Raw genomic sequence first — 16139 nt, 5'->3', positions numbered from 1 at the left:
CGTAGGGTAATTATGTTTTGCTGTAATCAGGTTGCAGATCAAGTTATCTTTCCGTCGTGTCACCACTGCTTTCAAGCAGTTAAAGCAAATAGAGTCACCAGTAGAGCACTCTTTGCTAGTTAGTGATTTGTTGAGTACGAGTTTTTAGTAGAGACTTATGATAGTATTTCAGGATGTTCTCTAGCTACTTTTTGTAATAAGGGGTTTAGGCTCAATGTCTCCCCCTTGTATTTGATAGTTTCTTTAATCAAGGCTATCAGGGCTTGAGGACTGCCGCACCGCCCTTTATTCAAAAAAAAAAAAAAAAAAGGTATACAGTCAGACCAAGTACAAACAGTGTTATGCCTAATAGCATGAGCTGGAAGTTCATGAGCGACTCTCTTACATTCTCTTGGAACAGTCACATTTGAATGCAGTAAATCGTCTCACCAACATTTTTTTATCACTTCCACTAGATGCCTGTCGATTACAAGGTCTCCTTATCAGTTATCATCTTGAATTGCCTGAATAACAGCTTGTGCATCCGATTCAAGTTCCACATCCAAATATCCATGCTCCAAAGCCAATCCTAATCCACATGACATTGTCATAAACTCAGCATGTCTAGGAGAAGTGACATCAGAAAGGGGAATGGTTCTTGCCACTGCGATTTCCCCTCCGTTGTTTCTAAGAACAACCCCGGCACCACTCACTCTTTTGTTTGGTATGAAAGCAGCATCGGTATTCACCTTAATCAAACACCGTTTTTTGCTTCTAACACTTATAATCTAACGTTTGGACGAATTTTGGGCATCTCAAGTAGATCCACCCCTGATTGCAGACGCCTTCAACCTCCTTGAGCTTCTCCTTAATTGTTGAATGCAATGAAAATCCATGTTGAGTCTGAGACTGCATTATTTCAAATTAGATTACATATTGGCCGGAAAGTTACAATGGGAAGACTACTGATGAACTAACTGCAAGTTTGACCTTAAAATTTTGGCCCGAAAAAGCAAACTTATAAGAAAGTTAATGTATGATTGGCTCCTAGAATACTTAAAAGAAAGCAGCTGAAATATGTAACTACTTCAGATGCGAACATCTTGACCTGCAAGCCCCCATCATCCATACTCACTTCCAGCAGAGCATCTGAGCATGTATATATGTTCGTGACCTAGCTAGCTAGCTACCACCAGGAGCATGCATCTTCCTTAATTTTTTCAACTCTGGGCCGGGGATTTATATGCACTTTTGTGCTTGCTTCCCATCTTAATAAAATCTTAGCAAACAAAACTTTGGGGATCGTTCTTGATCACCAACGACGGAGCATGGCCAGCTGATCTTGTTTCCACAAAAGAGCTGATTATCCGGATTAAGTTTGGAAGAAATCAACCAAACTGAACCGAACTTAATTTGGAGAAGAATTCAAGGCTTATATTGGGCGAGCTTGAGCTCGATTTAACATATTAGCCGAACTAAATCACTTTAACACCTCATTTTACACGTCTCATATTTCACTAGTAAAATTAAAGTTGTGATAACTAGTAGTTACTGCACTAATTCACTTGATTTCTGATCATCGATCGTACCTTATCCTTCTCTTGGTCTTTTGGCTTTCTTTCTTCTATCTCTCTCTTTTTGTGGAATTATTTTTATCATTAACGTGCAACACAAGAGCATGTGTAACCCCTTGTCTAAGCCAGTAAGCCTAGGCAGTAGAATCATTGATTCCCCTCTGTCAAACATTTCGATCTTTTATTTGTCCATAGTTCCATACTGCGTTGGAAATGTCACACATTCGTATGATTACGGGCATGCAGACTTGTAGAGAACTCTCAAGTCTCAACCACTCTCCAAATAATTTAGTTTGATTCAAATACCCAAATCCTTTTTGGTAATTTAATTATGAAACAAATACAAAATTTCCCTGAACTCTAATTTGACATGGCTTAAAATATATAATTTGCCTATTATTTGACGGTCATATCATTAGTAAGAGATAGATAAAACATTTATAATTGGACAATTCTTAGGTTCACCCTTAGGGTGAATGAGCATATTCACATTCATTGTCAATTAACATACTTTTATTTAATAAATTTATAATCAAACGGTTCATATCTTAAATTAGCATTTAAAGATCACCACTATAAAAAATCAATCGAATTTGAAATCGTTTAATTATCTAATTGAATCAAACAAATGGATGGTTCTAACAACACTTAATACTATTATGATGAACCGTCCATGTATTTCATAGAAATGAATAACTGAAAGGTCTTCAATTTGATTGATTTTTTACAAAGCTAATCTTTGTATTACGTTATACAACATGAATGGTTGAATTAAAAAATTATAAAGTTATTATGCGTTAATCGACAATGGGAGTGAATATGCTCATTCACCCTAGAGGTGAACCTAAGAATTGTTCTTTATAATTTAGATCGACAATTGAACATCTCTTGAACAATTGAACTACATCAAACATATATTTTTTTTTTTTTTGAATAAAGGGCTGGTGCGGCTGCCCTCAAGCCTTGATTAATGAAACTGTCGAATACAATGGGGGACATTAAGCCTAAACCCTTGATTACAATAGACATCTAGAGTATGTCCTGAAATAATATCAGGAATCTCTACAAAACTCATGTATTCTAACAAGCATCAACTAGCAAAGAGTGCACTACTGGCTACTCTATTTGCTTTGACATAGCAGTGACATAACGGAAAGAAAACTCGATATGTAACATGATTACAACATAACATAATTACTAGATGCATAGCTTTCCCATTATGTTGCCGCCGGAAGATAGAGCCAACGACACTGAGCTTCACCCTACCACTATGCGGTAGCGACCATTTGACGAAGTAAGGAACTCGCCGCCTACCTAGAGCAGACAAGGCACTTTGAGTGCACACACAGGCACATAGCCCGACTAGCCCTACACAACTAATGTAGGGAATTATTACTTGCATAAAGCGCAAAATAACTAAATAACATAAATAGACATAAACAAAAAGTAAAATAAAACCTAAGGCAGGGCCCAAAAATTGAGCCCCAACCCTAACTGCAGCCCACAACGGGCCCACAGACAGTGCCCAGGCCCAAACGATCAAATCAGCAAGAGGGCCATACTCAGCCCACCTGGCCCAAGCAAGAGCTTCCTCGCCGCGCTTCCACCCCTGACTACCCACCATTGGGGTCGGACCATCATCATGACACCATCGCCGTTCACCCAAAGGAGAGGGGCGCCAACCGCCGCGGTCCAAAGCCCACACCAAACAGCCCCTGGAAGCTATGCCACAAGATCCAAGTCACCCATCCGGTTACCGTCGTCAGCCAACCAGACAACGTTCGATCTACTCCATCAAACACATCTTCGCCCCAGCAAAGCCCCCTGCCCACTCCAATCCCAGTCTGCCACAAGTCAGCCCCTTCCTTCAACCATGAGGGAGGAGATGGCACACCCCCCAGTCCTCTCCTCCGAGCCTGAGACACGCCTCCGAGACAACCTACCCGTCCGACCGCATCCAGCGTACGCCAGCTAGGCCAGAGGCCGTCGCTAACGCTAGGGCGCAGCCGGACAGGCACAAACAGAGCCAACGACATTCTAGAGAGAAAGAGTTTCTCTAGGGTTTCTAGAGAGAGAGTTTTACATTTTTTTTTTAATGTTAAAATGACACAATTTCCTTGTTAAACATAAAATGCAAAAGTTCGTTATGAAACCAAAACTTGTTGTAGTCAAACCAAACCGGTCTTCTACTAGAAAACCGAATTTTTGATTAGCATCAGGGGTAAGATATACCTATACTTGAGGGTTTTTCAGCCTAAATCTTGGTTGGGCTATTGCCCATAGAGCCTCCTACACAATTCCGCCCCCGATCCCCCGTGAAGCTAACCGTTCAGCAGATGCTGTGACAATGTTAGCTAAATAGAGGATGTGTTCAGAAGAATGGATCAATCTTCCCCTAACCTCTCTTTTATCAGTTTGAGGAGGTGATGGCCTTCCTGGACCACCATCTGGAATTACTTGATGTTATCTTAATTATTCATAGTTGGGACTTTCGTTTGTTTTTTTCCCATTGTTTTACCTGTACTCTGCAACTTTGCCTTTGGCTTATGAATGAATTTTTCTTAGACCAAAAAAATATATTTAAATATACTATTGTGTAATTTCAATTGTGTATAATTTCGTATATATTGTTGATTACTTTATTTATATTTTCCTTTTTAAAATCTTAACTAGAATAATTATATTAATCTATGTAATAAAGCTGCTCATAGTGTAGCAAAAGCCGCTCTTTCTCTTCCGTTTCCCACTTATTGGTGGCAAATGGCCCCGGATTGGCTTCTACCAATTCTAGTTTATGAGTCTAGTACTTAAGTCTTAAGTGGAGTGTGGTACTCTTCCCAACCGATTTGTGGTGGGTTTAATGAGGCCACTATATACTCCTTGATGTAGTCAATTATTGATTAATGAAATTTCTTTTCCAATAAAAAAAAACTAGAATAATTATATTAATCTATGTAAAACCAATCCTGGATGCTTATGATAAACATAAGTTTGTTGTTCAGAAAACACCTCGATCTACTGTGTTTTGTTAACCTATCAGTCTGCTGACAAGGTTTTGTTTAACATGCCCTTGTCCTCATCTAGGGTAAAATGTGATCCATTGTTTTATATATATATATATATATATATAAACTTGCTCAGGAACGGAGGTCCGTTCCTAAGCTAAGGAAAGGATTTCCCTTTTTTGACCACTTTTCGATCACATATTCATATCTTACCCGTTCAGTTTTTAGGTCATAATGTATAGATCACTTCTGCAAATTTTTAGCCAAATTGATGATCGTTAAGGCATCCAAAACTATAATTTACACGAACGGACCGAATCTGTCAAACCAGAACCGTTCGTGTTTATAATGGTAAATTGCAGTTTTGGATGCCTTAATGATCATCAAATTGGCTGAAAATTTGCAGAAGTGATCTATACATTAGGACCTAGAAGTTGAACTATTAAGATGTGAAACTGTGATTGAAAAGTGGGTCAAATATGGAAATCCGTTCCCTAGCTAAGGAACGGACGTCCGTTCTTGAGACGAATTGTATGTATATGTATGTGTGTGTGTGTGAATTATTATAAAGATAGAAACACTTGTTGTCATCTGAAATTCATCTAAGGCTTACCAAAACACTTGATACTACTCTTATCTCTTAGACTGTGCATAATCCTATAGTTCAAGAGTCCACTCTTGCTGTTTTAGGATAAATTGTAGCAAGAGTATTGGTGTGATCAAGCTGCTAAATGTATGATGTGTTTTTTTTTTTTTTAAGGTATCGAAAGCGGGAGAATGGAGAAAGTGAGCTGTTGGAGGCCACAAAGTTTTATACTCCCACGCCACAAGATGTTGGACTCAGCCTTGAGATTGAAGTACTTGGGGCAGGTGTTTCAAACAATTTTTTTACGACCCCTGTGCTTGATTACCCTTTGATTCATCCTCGTCAGATGATCAGATATGGCTCATCAGCTGCAGTGGCTGATCTGCAAGAAATGGATACATTCACAGTGCTGACATATAATCTGATGACACAAATTCCTAGTCCTACTTTGGAAAAGCTTGGGTGGGCCGCATCGTGGCATTATCGGCAAAAGAGATTAGTGGATGAGATAACAGGGTATCGTGCTGATATCCTTTGTCTTCAAGAAATCCATCAGAATGACTTCCGTACATGGTTTGAGCCGGAGCTACAGAAATTTGGATATGCAGGAATTTTCAAGAAATCTAAATCAATTCAAGTAAATCCAGACTATGTGTCTGGCCCAAACTCTAGGTTACTGAACCTAGTTGTAATAGGGTTTAGAATTACAGATATTCTCGGAGATATTCATAGATATCCGATTAATTGTACGATTATCTTTCCTTGTACAACTCTGATTCTATGTCTTGTAATCCTCTATATAAAGAGGCTCCTATTATCAATGAAAGAACGACTCAATTCTCTCCCAATTTTGGTTTTCCTTAAACACGTTATCAGCACGACGTTCTAACCCTAAAACCTAATAGCCAAAACCCTAAATCTGAATACAAAACCTTGATACCTTTTCTGCCTCCGCCACACAACTTGAAGCCCTCGACCCCAGGAATCCAAAACCGACGGAAGAACCACCAGAACCGGCCGGAAACTTATCGAACTGGCCACTAGAATCTCTAAATCACCCGCAGCAAATACTCCACCGGTTCACCACCTTCCAGACCTCCAATTTCTACCAAACTTTGCCAGCAGAAGCTCTTCAGACCAAAAATTCAGGAACAGGAAGAAATAGCCCAAAAACCAGTCTAAAAGATCCTGAACGGGCAACGAGAACATCCGGCAGAAAAACAGGCAGAAGAAGAAACGAAAAAAAAAAAGGAGGAGGAGGCAGCCTAAGCCGAACCCAAGCCGAGCCCAGCAGCCCACTGACGAGGCCCAGAAGATCAGAAGCCCAATTGCATAAAAAAGGGAAGGCGGCCCACTACAGCCAGACCCCCACACCCAGCGCCACGTCAGTGAATCGGTGCCACGTCAACATCTCCGGCGACAGGTCACTGCCGACCACTTTCCGACGACCTATTTCGAGTTTTTTTCATTATGACTCCATTTTGATTCTAAGCATATTACTTTGTGACTACGATGGCTGGGTCATCAGTATTAATTCAAGGACATGGAATAGCCCAAGTTCCCCTTGCCAAATGGCACCTTGATTACTGTCACAGAAACTCTCTACGCTCCTAGGGCAAATCGCACCTATGAATAGCCAACGAATTCCATGCGAAAATGCATGTAGAGAACGGAAATGAGTTCCTTTGCAATACCTCTAACGATTGCGAATAAATGCGCATCTTAGAGAAGTTTATGGTGTCCCTCTAGTGGACTCTATGTCACTATTCGAGCAATTAAATATAATAAAGTCATGAGAGAATATCTCTTGGATTTAGACACATATTGGCTTTGTCACAACAGGATAGGTCATCCTGGTCATGATATGATGATCTGTCTACTAAAGACTTCACATGGACATCCTTTCTTTCGGGCGAAACGAAGCATGAATCAAAAGTTGATTCGTGGACTAAGTGTGCCCGCCGCCGCTGCCGTCCACCACCAGCCTAGGGCTGGCATAGTTCTTATCCATGACACCATGGATAGCGTACATCATGGTGATGACGCCTCAGGTGATGTTGCAATCACCAACTCTGCTTCAAATAGCGTTTCAGACGCTTCGGCCCAACCAAAATCCTCATTGGTTGATTCTAAGGCCTCTTGCTCGTTTTACAAAGCCCGTTCCTTAGGGAAATTAGGACTGAGACCGTCTTATGCAAAGGATATGAAAATACTCATTCTGTTCTTACATAGAATCCATGGGGATTCTATGGACTAATTCAACCAACTTGCGGACGTTTCAATATTTCATGATGTTGGTTGACACGCAAACACGCTGGTCACGTGTTGTGCCATTATCCACTTGTAATGCTACTTATGCTACACTCCTAGCACATATCATATGACAACGGGCTCACTCCCCGAATCATCCTATTCAGTCAATTGGATTTGACTATGCTAGAGAGTTTACATCGAAGACTTTCGATGGTTATTGCAATAGGACTGATGTTGAACATCATATTCCTATGTACACACCCAAATGGTCTCACGAAAACGACTACAATGGTAGTCAGGACATTGGTAATGCGCACCACTCTCCTTATATTCGCTTGGGGTGATGCAATATCGCATGCAGCTATGCTAATTCATCTACAACCCACCGCCACTCAATCTACCTTTGCATTACAGCTAGTGACTGGGTACAAGTATCATACTTACGCATATTTGAGTGTGCCATTTATGTGCCAATTGCGCCGCCACAGTGCTCTATGATGGGTCCTTACAGACGAATGGGCAACTACATTGGATTTGAGACTCTAACAATCATCCGCCACTTAAGTGACTACTTGATTGGGAAGGGATATGCCCGCGCGTTTTCATAACAAGTTTCGGATTCTATCGGGATTCATGTTGGACATGATCTTCATTGGAAGCCCTTAGAGTTAAGGGAAACCACTGAACATTTGAAATCCGAGTTTGAGATGAAGGATTTTGGGAGAACACGATTATGTCTCAGTTTGGAACTTGAGCATCGTGTTGATAGATGCTTAGGCATTTTGACAAGGTCATACCTTCAAGCACCCCCCATGATCGTCCGTAGTCTTGATCCTGAAAATGACCCTCTTCGTCCAAAGGATGATGACGATGATGTGCTAGAGGCAGGAGTGCCTTACTTAAATACAATAGGCGCAGTATTGTACTTAGCTCAATGCACAAGACCGGACATCTCATTTGCAATGAACTTGTTAGCTAAGGTATAGCTCTGCGCCAACGTGTCGCTATTGGATTGGTGTAAAAGATATCTTTCGGTACTTGAGATGTAAAATTGATATAAGCTTGTTCTATCCCTACAGAGAGATGATGGATTCGGACCCATCACACACCAGGAATGCCGCCAACACTAGCCTGCGTTCACTATCCACATCCCAAAACGACATGTGTTTTGGAAGGTTTTGCTGATATTGGGTATCTCTCTGACCCACACAAAGGTCATTCCCAAACGGGTTAAGTGTTCACCATAGGTAAAGACCATGATATCTTGGAGGTCTACAGAATAGACCCTAGTCGCTATATCTTCAAACAATACAGAGTTTATTGCTCTTCACGAAGTGGTTTGTGGATGTATATGGATTGGATCCATAATTACGCATGTTCGAACAATTATGGTTTGAAGTCTACCACAGATAAGCCTATGAGCATTTAGGATAATGCTGCTTATCTTCAATAAGTGAAGCAAGGCTACATCAAAAGTGACAACACCAAGGATAATCAGCAACAACAGACTCTCCTCAAAATCAAAGTGAACTAGATTCAATCTGAGGACAGTATGACAGACTTGCTCACTAAGTCATTGCCTAAATTCAACTTTTGAGAAACATGTTGGTAGCATCGTTTGCGGAAGTTATCCGAACTCCCATGACCATAGTCATTAAGGGGAGATGCAGATATCAGGGGGAGATGTCTACATGTATGGTCTCGAAACGTGAAGGGTGTGTTGTGCTCTTTTTCCCCTTTGACCGAGGTTATTTTTGTCCCACACGGTTTTTGTTACTCGGCAAGGTTTTTAATGAGGCAACGAGAGGAGCACCACGTTTGGGCGACACAAGGGGGAGTGTTCAAGTAAATCCAAAATATGTGTCTGGCCCAAACTCTAGGTTACTTGACCTAGTTGTAATAGGGTTTAGAATTTGAGATATTCTCGGAGACATTCATAGATATCCGATTAATTGTACGATTATCTTTCCTTGTACAACTCTGATTTTATGTCTTGTAATCCTCTATATAAAGAGGCCCCTATTATCAATGAAAAAACGACTCAATTCTCTCCCAATTTTGATTTTCCTTAAACAAAATCTAATTTTGTATGTGACATTTATTCTACTCTATGTTAGTGAACTTTCTAAATAATGCATTAAATTTGATGTCTCGGGTAATTAAGCTGTATATGTTAGTGGACTTTCAAAGCAATGCATTTTGTTTGCTGTGTTGAGCAGATGGATGGATGTGCGACCTTTTATTTGAATAACCGATTTCTAAACCTAAATACATATGAGGTGAGAAAGCTTGAGCACTGAAAGGGAAAAATGATTATTTTATTTTGAGAATAATTTGCATGTTGATGGTGCTTACTAATTCTACTATTCTTTTAGATTGAATTTGACACATTGGCAGACGAGGTTGCAAAGAAATTTGGGACTCCACAGGAGACGGAGAAAGTTAAAATCCATCTTTCAACGGTCTGGAAGTTATAATTGCACTGCTTCTAATACTAATCTTGTTTTGCATATGTATGTTATCTTTCAAGTCATATTTTCAACTGATATGCTCCGTTTTGCTGGGGAATATAGCTCTGTGTGTGCTTCTAGAAAAAATTGATGGTTCTAATGGAAAACTTTGTGTGGTACGTAATTCTTTTGAAATTGAACAACGCACGTAACTTGCTTTTAGCATAAAATGTTGTTTTGTGGCCAGTTACTCACATCTGTTTGCCATTGTTTACTCTAGGTGAATACTCATATCTGCCCAATGTCTCGTCAAAGAGTATCCCTCTTTCAGGTGCAATTTAAATACATGAAAGTCGTCCGTTGATTGATAGCATATCACAGTAACCTCATTGACCCTTTTTTTTTTTTTTGGGATAACATTGTGAGTTATGTACATGAGGTAGAAAAGTTTGCTGCCGATCCTAAGGTTCCTTCTATACTATGTGGACATTTCAATGCTAATCCTGTAAGGTTAGTCTCATGCAGTTAAATGATTGGTTTCTCAATGGTTTTTTGAAAGTATTTCATGAAGGAAAGGAAACTGTGGTTTATTGGAAAATTGAAACCGTGTTTTGTTGACTACTTTCAGTGGTTAATGTTATTGATTACTCTTCAGTTAGTGTTGTTGAAGATATGCTTTGAAATGAAGTTCAGTGGTTAATGTTATCGATTATTCTTCAGTTAGTATTGGTGGGCATGTTATTGACCATGATATGTCTGCCCTCTATTATCAATGATTAAATCCTCTCTTGGTGATCTTATTGCTGTTAATCTGTTCTTTATTGTGCCTTATACTCTAGAATTCGATTAGAAGTATGATTCATCCTTTCCTCCTTAGAAAATTGTCCAAGCTCTCCTTGGTCTGGTTTAGTTTTTTGTCTTCTGCCAAGAATCAGATGATCTATCTATTGTATGATGCAGTGTATCTCTTGGTCAAGAATCTGTTTTACTGATTGTGGGATTTGTGGGATACATTAGTAGTTGGTGATTAGTTGGTTTCAGTGTAATGAATCATGTCTAGATAACGCAGTTCAGTATTTTAGTTATGGACGCAGACCTATGAACATGGAACCAATAATGGATCTCCCAGTACCTGCATAGTTTGTGTATTCTAGTTTTGGTTGTTTTCTGCAATTTGATTTGCCTGGCGTTGAATTGTTGGGTAGTAGTGTATGTGAGTGTACTCATTGTAGAACTATCATTTGGTAGAAATAAGATTGTAGCGTCACATTCAGAATGCCGTGGTTAGTGGTTATTTTTAGTGGATAAATGGATATGTTTCCTGATTTAGTGCACTTGTTCCACTTATCTTCAGTTCCTCGAACTTGCTAACCTCACTATTTAATTTTCTTTTACATGTTGTAGTGATGCTTATAAATTTGTAACTAAGGGGAAATTAGACTTGGAGGCAGGTGACTTAAAATTCACTCATGTTCAAGTTAAGGGTTATTCTGATATAGAGAAGGCAGTATTCAAGCATTTGAAGCCGAAGCGTGGAACCTCCCTTGTAAGTCAATTATTACCCTTATTGAAAAATGTATTTTAGTTCTTTCTTTTTCAATTACTGACTTAATTATATAGGTAAGTGCTTATGCACATTTGTTCGGGTCTCTGCCTATTGGTAATCCTTATCGTCAGAAAAAGCATGAAACATTCAACGAGCCTTGCTTCACATTTCTGAAATGCCACATGGCAGATGTGCTTGATTACATATTTTATACAGACATGAAAAAGTTCAATAAGTAGGCATGAAAAATTTTGGAAAAACATGTTTGACTTGGCATCCTACATTGTCTAGTTAGCAGTGTCCTATCTATCAGATTATCTACATTTTGTGGCTAGTGTTTATAGAACAGTTCTTTTCTTCATGACAAAGTAGATGTCCTGCTACTAGTGGATATGAATGTTCTATAATCTGGAATAATTGCAAGTTTTATTTCTCAACTCTTTTCTAGTAGTGCTAAATAAGTGATTAGTATTTGTATTTTCTTCAACAGATTGTTCTCTACATCATAATGGAGTTCTTGAGCTTCCTAATCTCCGGAAGACTGATACTCTTCCTTCGATTCATTGGTCATCAGACCATATTGCCCTAACGGCAAGGTGACCATCTATCTCCATATCTTTTTCTATTTGTATCTGAAGGACTGTCTGGTCTACTCCATCATGCGGATGAATTAGGTATGATTCATGGGGTTAGAGTAGCACCATCGGCACCCTCGGTTTCACACTTATTATTCGCGGATGATAGTCTCTTATTCGTTAATGCTACAGTCCCAGAATGTACTTCATTGAAGCAGTGTCTCCTCCTATATGAGTGCGCAGCCGGTCAGCGCATAAATTTCCAGAAATCAGCTCTTTCTTTTGGTCCAAACGTGTCTGATGAAGTTAAGAATGAAGTGAAGGATATACTAAATGTCCCAATTGTGGATTGTCATGAAAAATACCTTGGGTTGCCTACGACAATTGGTAGGAACAAGAAGGAGGTTTTCCGGAAATTAAATGAACGACTTGATTTTCACCTTCAAGGATGGCAAGGGAAGTTCCTCTCAAAAGCGGGTAAGCTTGTATTAATCAAGGCAGTTGCTCAAGCTATTCCCACTTATTCTATGAGTGTGTTCCAGTTGCCTATTGGAGTGTGTAAAAAATTTCAGTCGAAAGTGAGTCAATTTTGGTGGGGGAAAGGTGGTAACGCTAGAGGTATTCATTGGTGTGCTTGGGAGAAACTATGTAAGAGAAAGGAGGAAGGGGGCCTTGGTTTTCGGGACTTGAGGGCGTTCAATCAAGCCATGCTGGCGAAAACTGTCTGGAGGATTTTCTGGGGGAAACATTCTCTGGTGAGTAGGCTACTTCAAGCAAAATACTTCCCCGAGACTTGTTTTCTGAATGCAACGCCGGGACTTACTCCTTCTGCCATTTGGCGGGGATTATTATGGGGGAAACAAGTTCTTGATGGTGGATCTAGATGGCGGATTGGTAATGGAAAGAGAGTGAGAATCAAAGAGGACAGATGGCTGCCTTCCCCGGTTACTTTCAAGGTATCGAGTCACTTACCTATGCAGGGGAATATGAAGGTTGAATCTTTATTTACTGAATCCGGAGCCTGGAATGTACCATTGATAAGAGCTATGTTTCTCCCTCATGAAATTGATATGATACTGAGCATGCCTTTGGGATTAAGAACGGTACCAGACAAGTTGGTGTGGCACTATACAAAGAATGGAGTTTATACGGTAAAGTCAGGCTATTGGGTAGCTCGACACTTGCTGACCAAAAAGTTGAGTTCTGTGGCTTCATGTAGTCATAATTCAAGCAAGGCCTTTTGGGGAATGTTATGGAATCTTAATGTTCCACACAAAATAAGAATCTTTCTTTGGAGAGCAGTACAAAACTTTGTCCCGTGTGCAAAAAATTTGAAGAAAAGAAGAATTTTGGCTGATTCACGTTGTTGGCAATGTGGAGCATTAGATGAGTCAATTATGCATGTTCTCTGGGAATGTCCAAAGGCTAAAAGTGTGTGGAAGAGATCTTTTTTAAATGGGGTTTATAAAACTTGGCAGGAACCTTCTTTTTTGGACTTGATGCATCATGTCAGCACTACTTCCATTGGAACTGAACTGGAGACCTTTGGCTTTATATCTTGGTGGCTGTGGCGTAATAGGAATTTGCACAGACATGGAGAACAGGATTTAGAGCCAGCTGATGTCATTCGAATGGCTAGTGAATGGCAGGTGGAATGGGAGAAGAAGGGGGGAGCAAGGCAGGTTCATGGCACTTCTTCGGTACAAAGGCAAGTTAATTGGAGCCCTCCTTCTGTGGGTTGTTTAAAAATGAATTTTGATGGGGCTTGTGATGCTAAAAATAATGTCTGTGGCCTGGGTGTAGTGTTTAGAGATAATGTGGGATCACTAAAAGGGGCTATGGCAGTGCCACAGGTTGGAAACCTCCCCCCAAGATCGGTGGAAGCTCTAGCTCTTTTACATGGCTTACGCTTTGCCTTGCATGTGGGATTTATGAGTCTAGAAGTTGAAGGTGATGCCCTTTCGGTGGTTAATGCGATGGAGAATAATTCTGAGGATTTGAGTGTTGAAGGCCATATTATTGAGGAAGTTAAATCTTTAGTTCAGTTATTTCATGTTTGTAATGGCCACTTTGTAAAGCGGGAAGGCAACAATGTTGCTCACCGATTAGCAAAGGAGGCTTTGAAAGTTAGTCAACCTTTTCTTTGTTTAGAGTCGGGGCCTCAGTGGCTCCATCAGTGTGTCAGTATGGACTTTCAGTGTGAAGTCTAGTGTGAGATCTCACGGTCCCATAATCCATTGTAATCGTTTCATTATTTAATGAAGTTCTTCTTTTGATCAAAAAAAAAAAAAAAAAAAAACTATTGTTGTCTTGCTTGCCTACTCTGAGACTTCATTAGGCTCTATAATTTTGGGATGAAAGCCTGGTTATGTAATTGTGATTTTTATTTCCATTTTGATTAAACAAATGAGCTAATTACAAATGATATTTTGCTACCGTGAACAGCTGATTCAAATTCATCATAGAGGATGAAAATGTATCCCATGATCCCATCGTAGCCTACTCTACTAGCCAGCCTCCTCTGACTCTTGTTAATTGAAACCTTTTTTTTTTTCCTGGTTTTGGGTGTCATCACCAAGAGTAGGGGTGGGCGTCCGGACTCGAAAAACCGAAAACCCGACCCGAAAAACCGAAAAAAGCCCGATTCGGTTCGGTTTTGACTTTGAAAATATCGGTTCGGTCTCGGACCCGACCCGAATATATTTTCTCGGTTCGGTCTCGGGCCTCAAATATGTAGAGACCGAAAGCCCGATTCAGCCCGATATTCCTCCATTTTGATGATCTCAGCCTCTGTCTCTCTCAACAACATCTCAGCCAGTCAGCCCTTGTTCTTCCCCGATTTCTGAAAACCCAGCCCCATTATCAAAGATTCAACCCCAGACGGCAGACCCGTTAGCAATTTTGGCTCAGTATCTCCAACACCTGCGACACCAATCTCTGCTTCAGCCGAATGATCATTTCCTCATGGGCTCATGGCTATGGCTATCACCACCGCCACTATCGCTAACTGCACCCTCCACGGGCTCAACTTCCAACTCGATCGACCGCGGCTTCTCTGTCGCTAGCTCCTCCTGTGTGGCTCCCGGAAGGAACTCGTATTGGACGTGGGCATGGGTGCAAAGCCTGAAACTCATGTCAAATAATAGTTAGATCCAATCGGCAGCAGCGGCGGCGGTATCCAATCGGCAGCAAAATAGTTAGATCCAAAGATCTGGGCACCTCGTCACCCAAGTCCTCCGGGTCAACCCAGCCCAATCCTCACTCCTCCTAACCCCGAACCCCTCTTCACTCTCCCCTCCATCCAAAGTGCCACCGACGAACTGCATAATGGGGATTGAGGAGGAAGGAAAAAAAAATATCTATATATATGAATAGAACTGCAGAAGAGGAAGAATAAGAAATATCAAAGAAGAATAGAAAAGAAAGAGGGAGGAAGGGAAAAAAAAAAAAAAAAAGAATATATGAATAGAAGTATAGAACTGCAGAAGAAGAAGAAAGCGTCGAAGAAGACCAGAAAAGAAAGAGAGGGTAGAAAGTAAACGAAGGCAGAGCCTTTTGTTTTGTTTTATTTCTACCCCTTAGGACAAATAAATATAAATGTGGAACATAATATTACCAAAGCATCTTATGCTCCAGCGGTGGGTAGTGAGGATTTGGTGCAAGAGGTCGGGGGTTCGAACCTCGCCTCCTACTGGATTTTTGTGTATTTTGCATATTGGGCCCGAAAAGCCCGAAGACCGAACCGACCCGTTTGGGATCGGTCTCTGTCGGTTTTCATTTTCAAAAAAGCCCGAACCGATTGTTTCGGGCTCGGTCTCGGTTTTACCAAATTTCGGGCCCGGCCCGACCCGAGCCCAGGCCTAACCAAGAGGAGTATGAATGTGTACTTATGGCGGCCTTGTGGTCGATTGTGTAATTATAGTTTCATATTAGTAATGTGAAAAGAGAAAAATGAATTAAACATAATTAGAAGATTTTTTTTTTTTTTTTTTTTGAGAAAACATAATTAGAAGTTGAGTCGGCAAAATGAAATAATTCCAAAATGGGACCAGAATCATTGAACCACAATATTGATGTGAACTGCAACCACTATGGGGTATTAGTTTTTGGACTTCATTCAAATTTGATGTTGTTTTATTGGTGTTTCCGATCAGGAGCACACTTAATGACC

At 40.4% G+C, this 16139-nt stretch overlaps 1 protein-coding gene across 1 annotated transcript; it reads left to right on the top strand.

Moving 5' to 3' along the window:
• The first annotated feature begins 5490 nt into the window (after window positions 1–5490).
• LOC133713743 (carbon catabolite repressor protein 4 homolog 1-like) lies at window positions 5491–11632 on the top strand. The gene is made up of 7 exons (XM_062139805.1): window positions 5491–5781; window positions 9617–9676; window positions 9773–9859; window positions 10128–10178; window positions 10287–10357; window positions 11252–11393; window positions 11468–11632. Exons 1-7 carry the CDS (start codon window positions 5491–5493, stop codon window positions 11630–11632), a joined length of 867 nt encoding a protein of 288 aa, XP_061995789.1.
• The last annotated feature ends 4507 nt before the right edge of the window (window positions 11633–16139 follow it).

The sequence above is a fragment of the Rosa rugosa genome, chromosome 1 (genome assembly GCF_958449725.1).
Source record: "Rosa rugosa chromosome 1, drRosRugo1.1, whole genome shotgun sequence".
Classification (NCBI taxonomy): domain Eukaryota; kingdom Viridiplantae; phylum Streptophyta; class Magnoliopsida; order Rosales; family Rosaceae; genus Rosa; species Rosa rugosa.
Note: the sequence above shows the minus strand (reverse complement) of the source record. Positions and strands in the feature narration are given on the sequence as shown.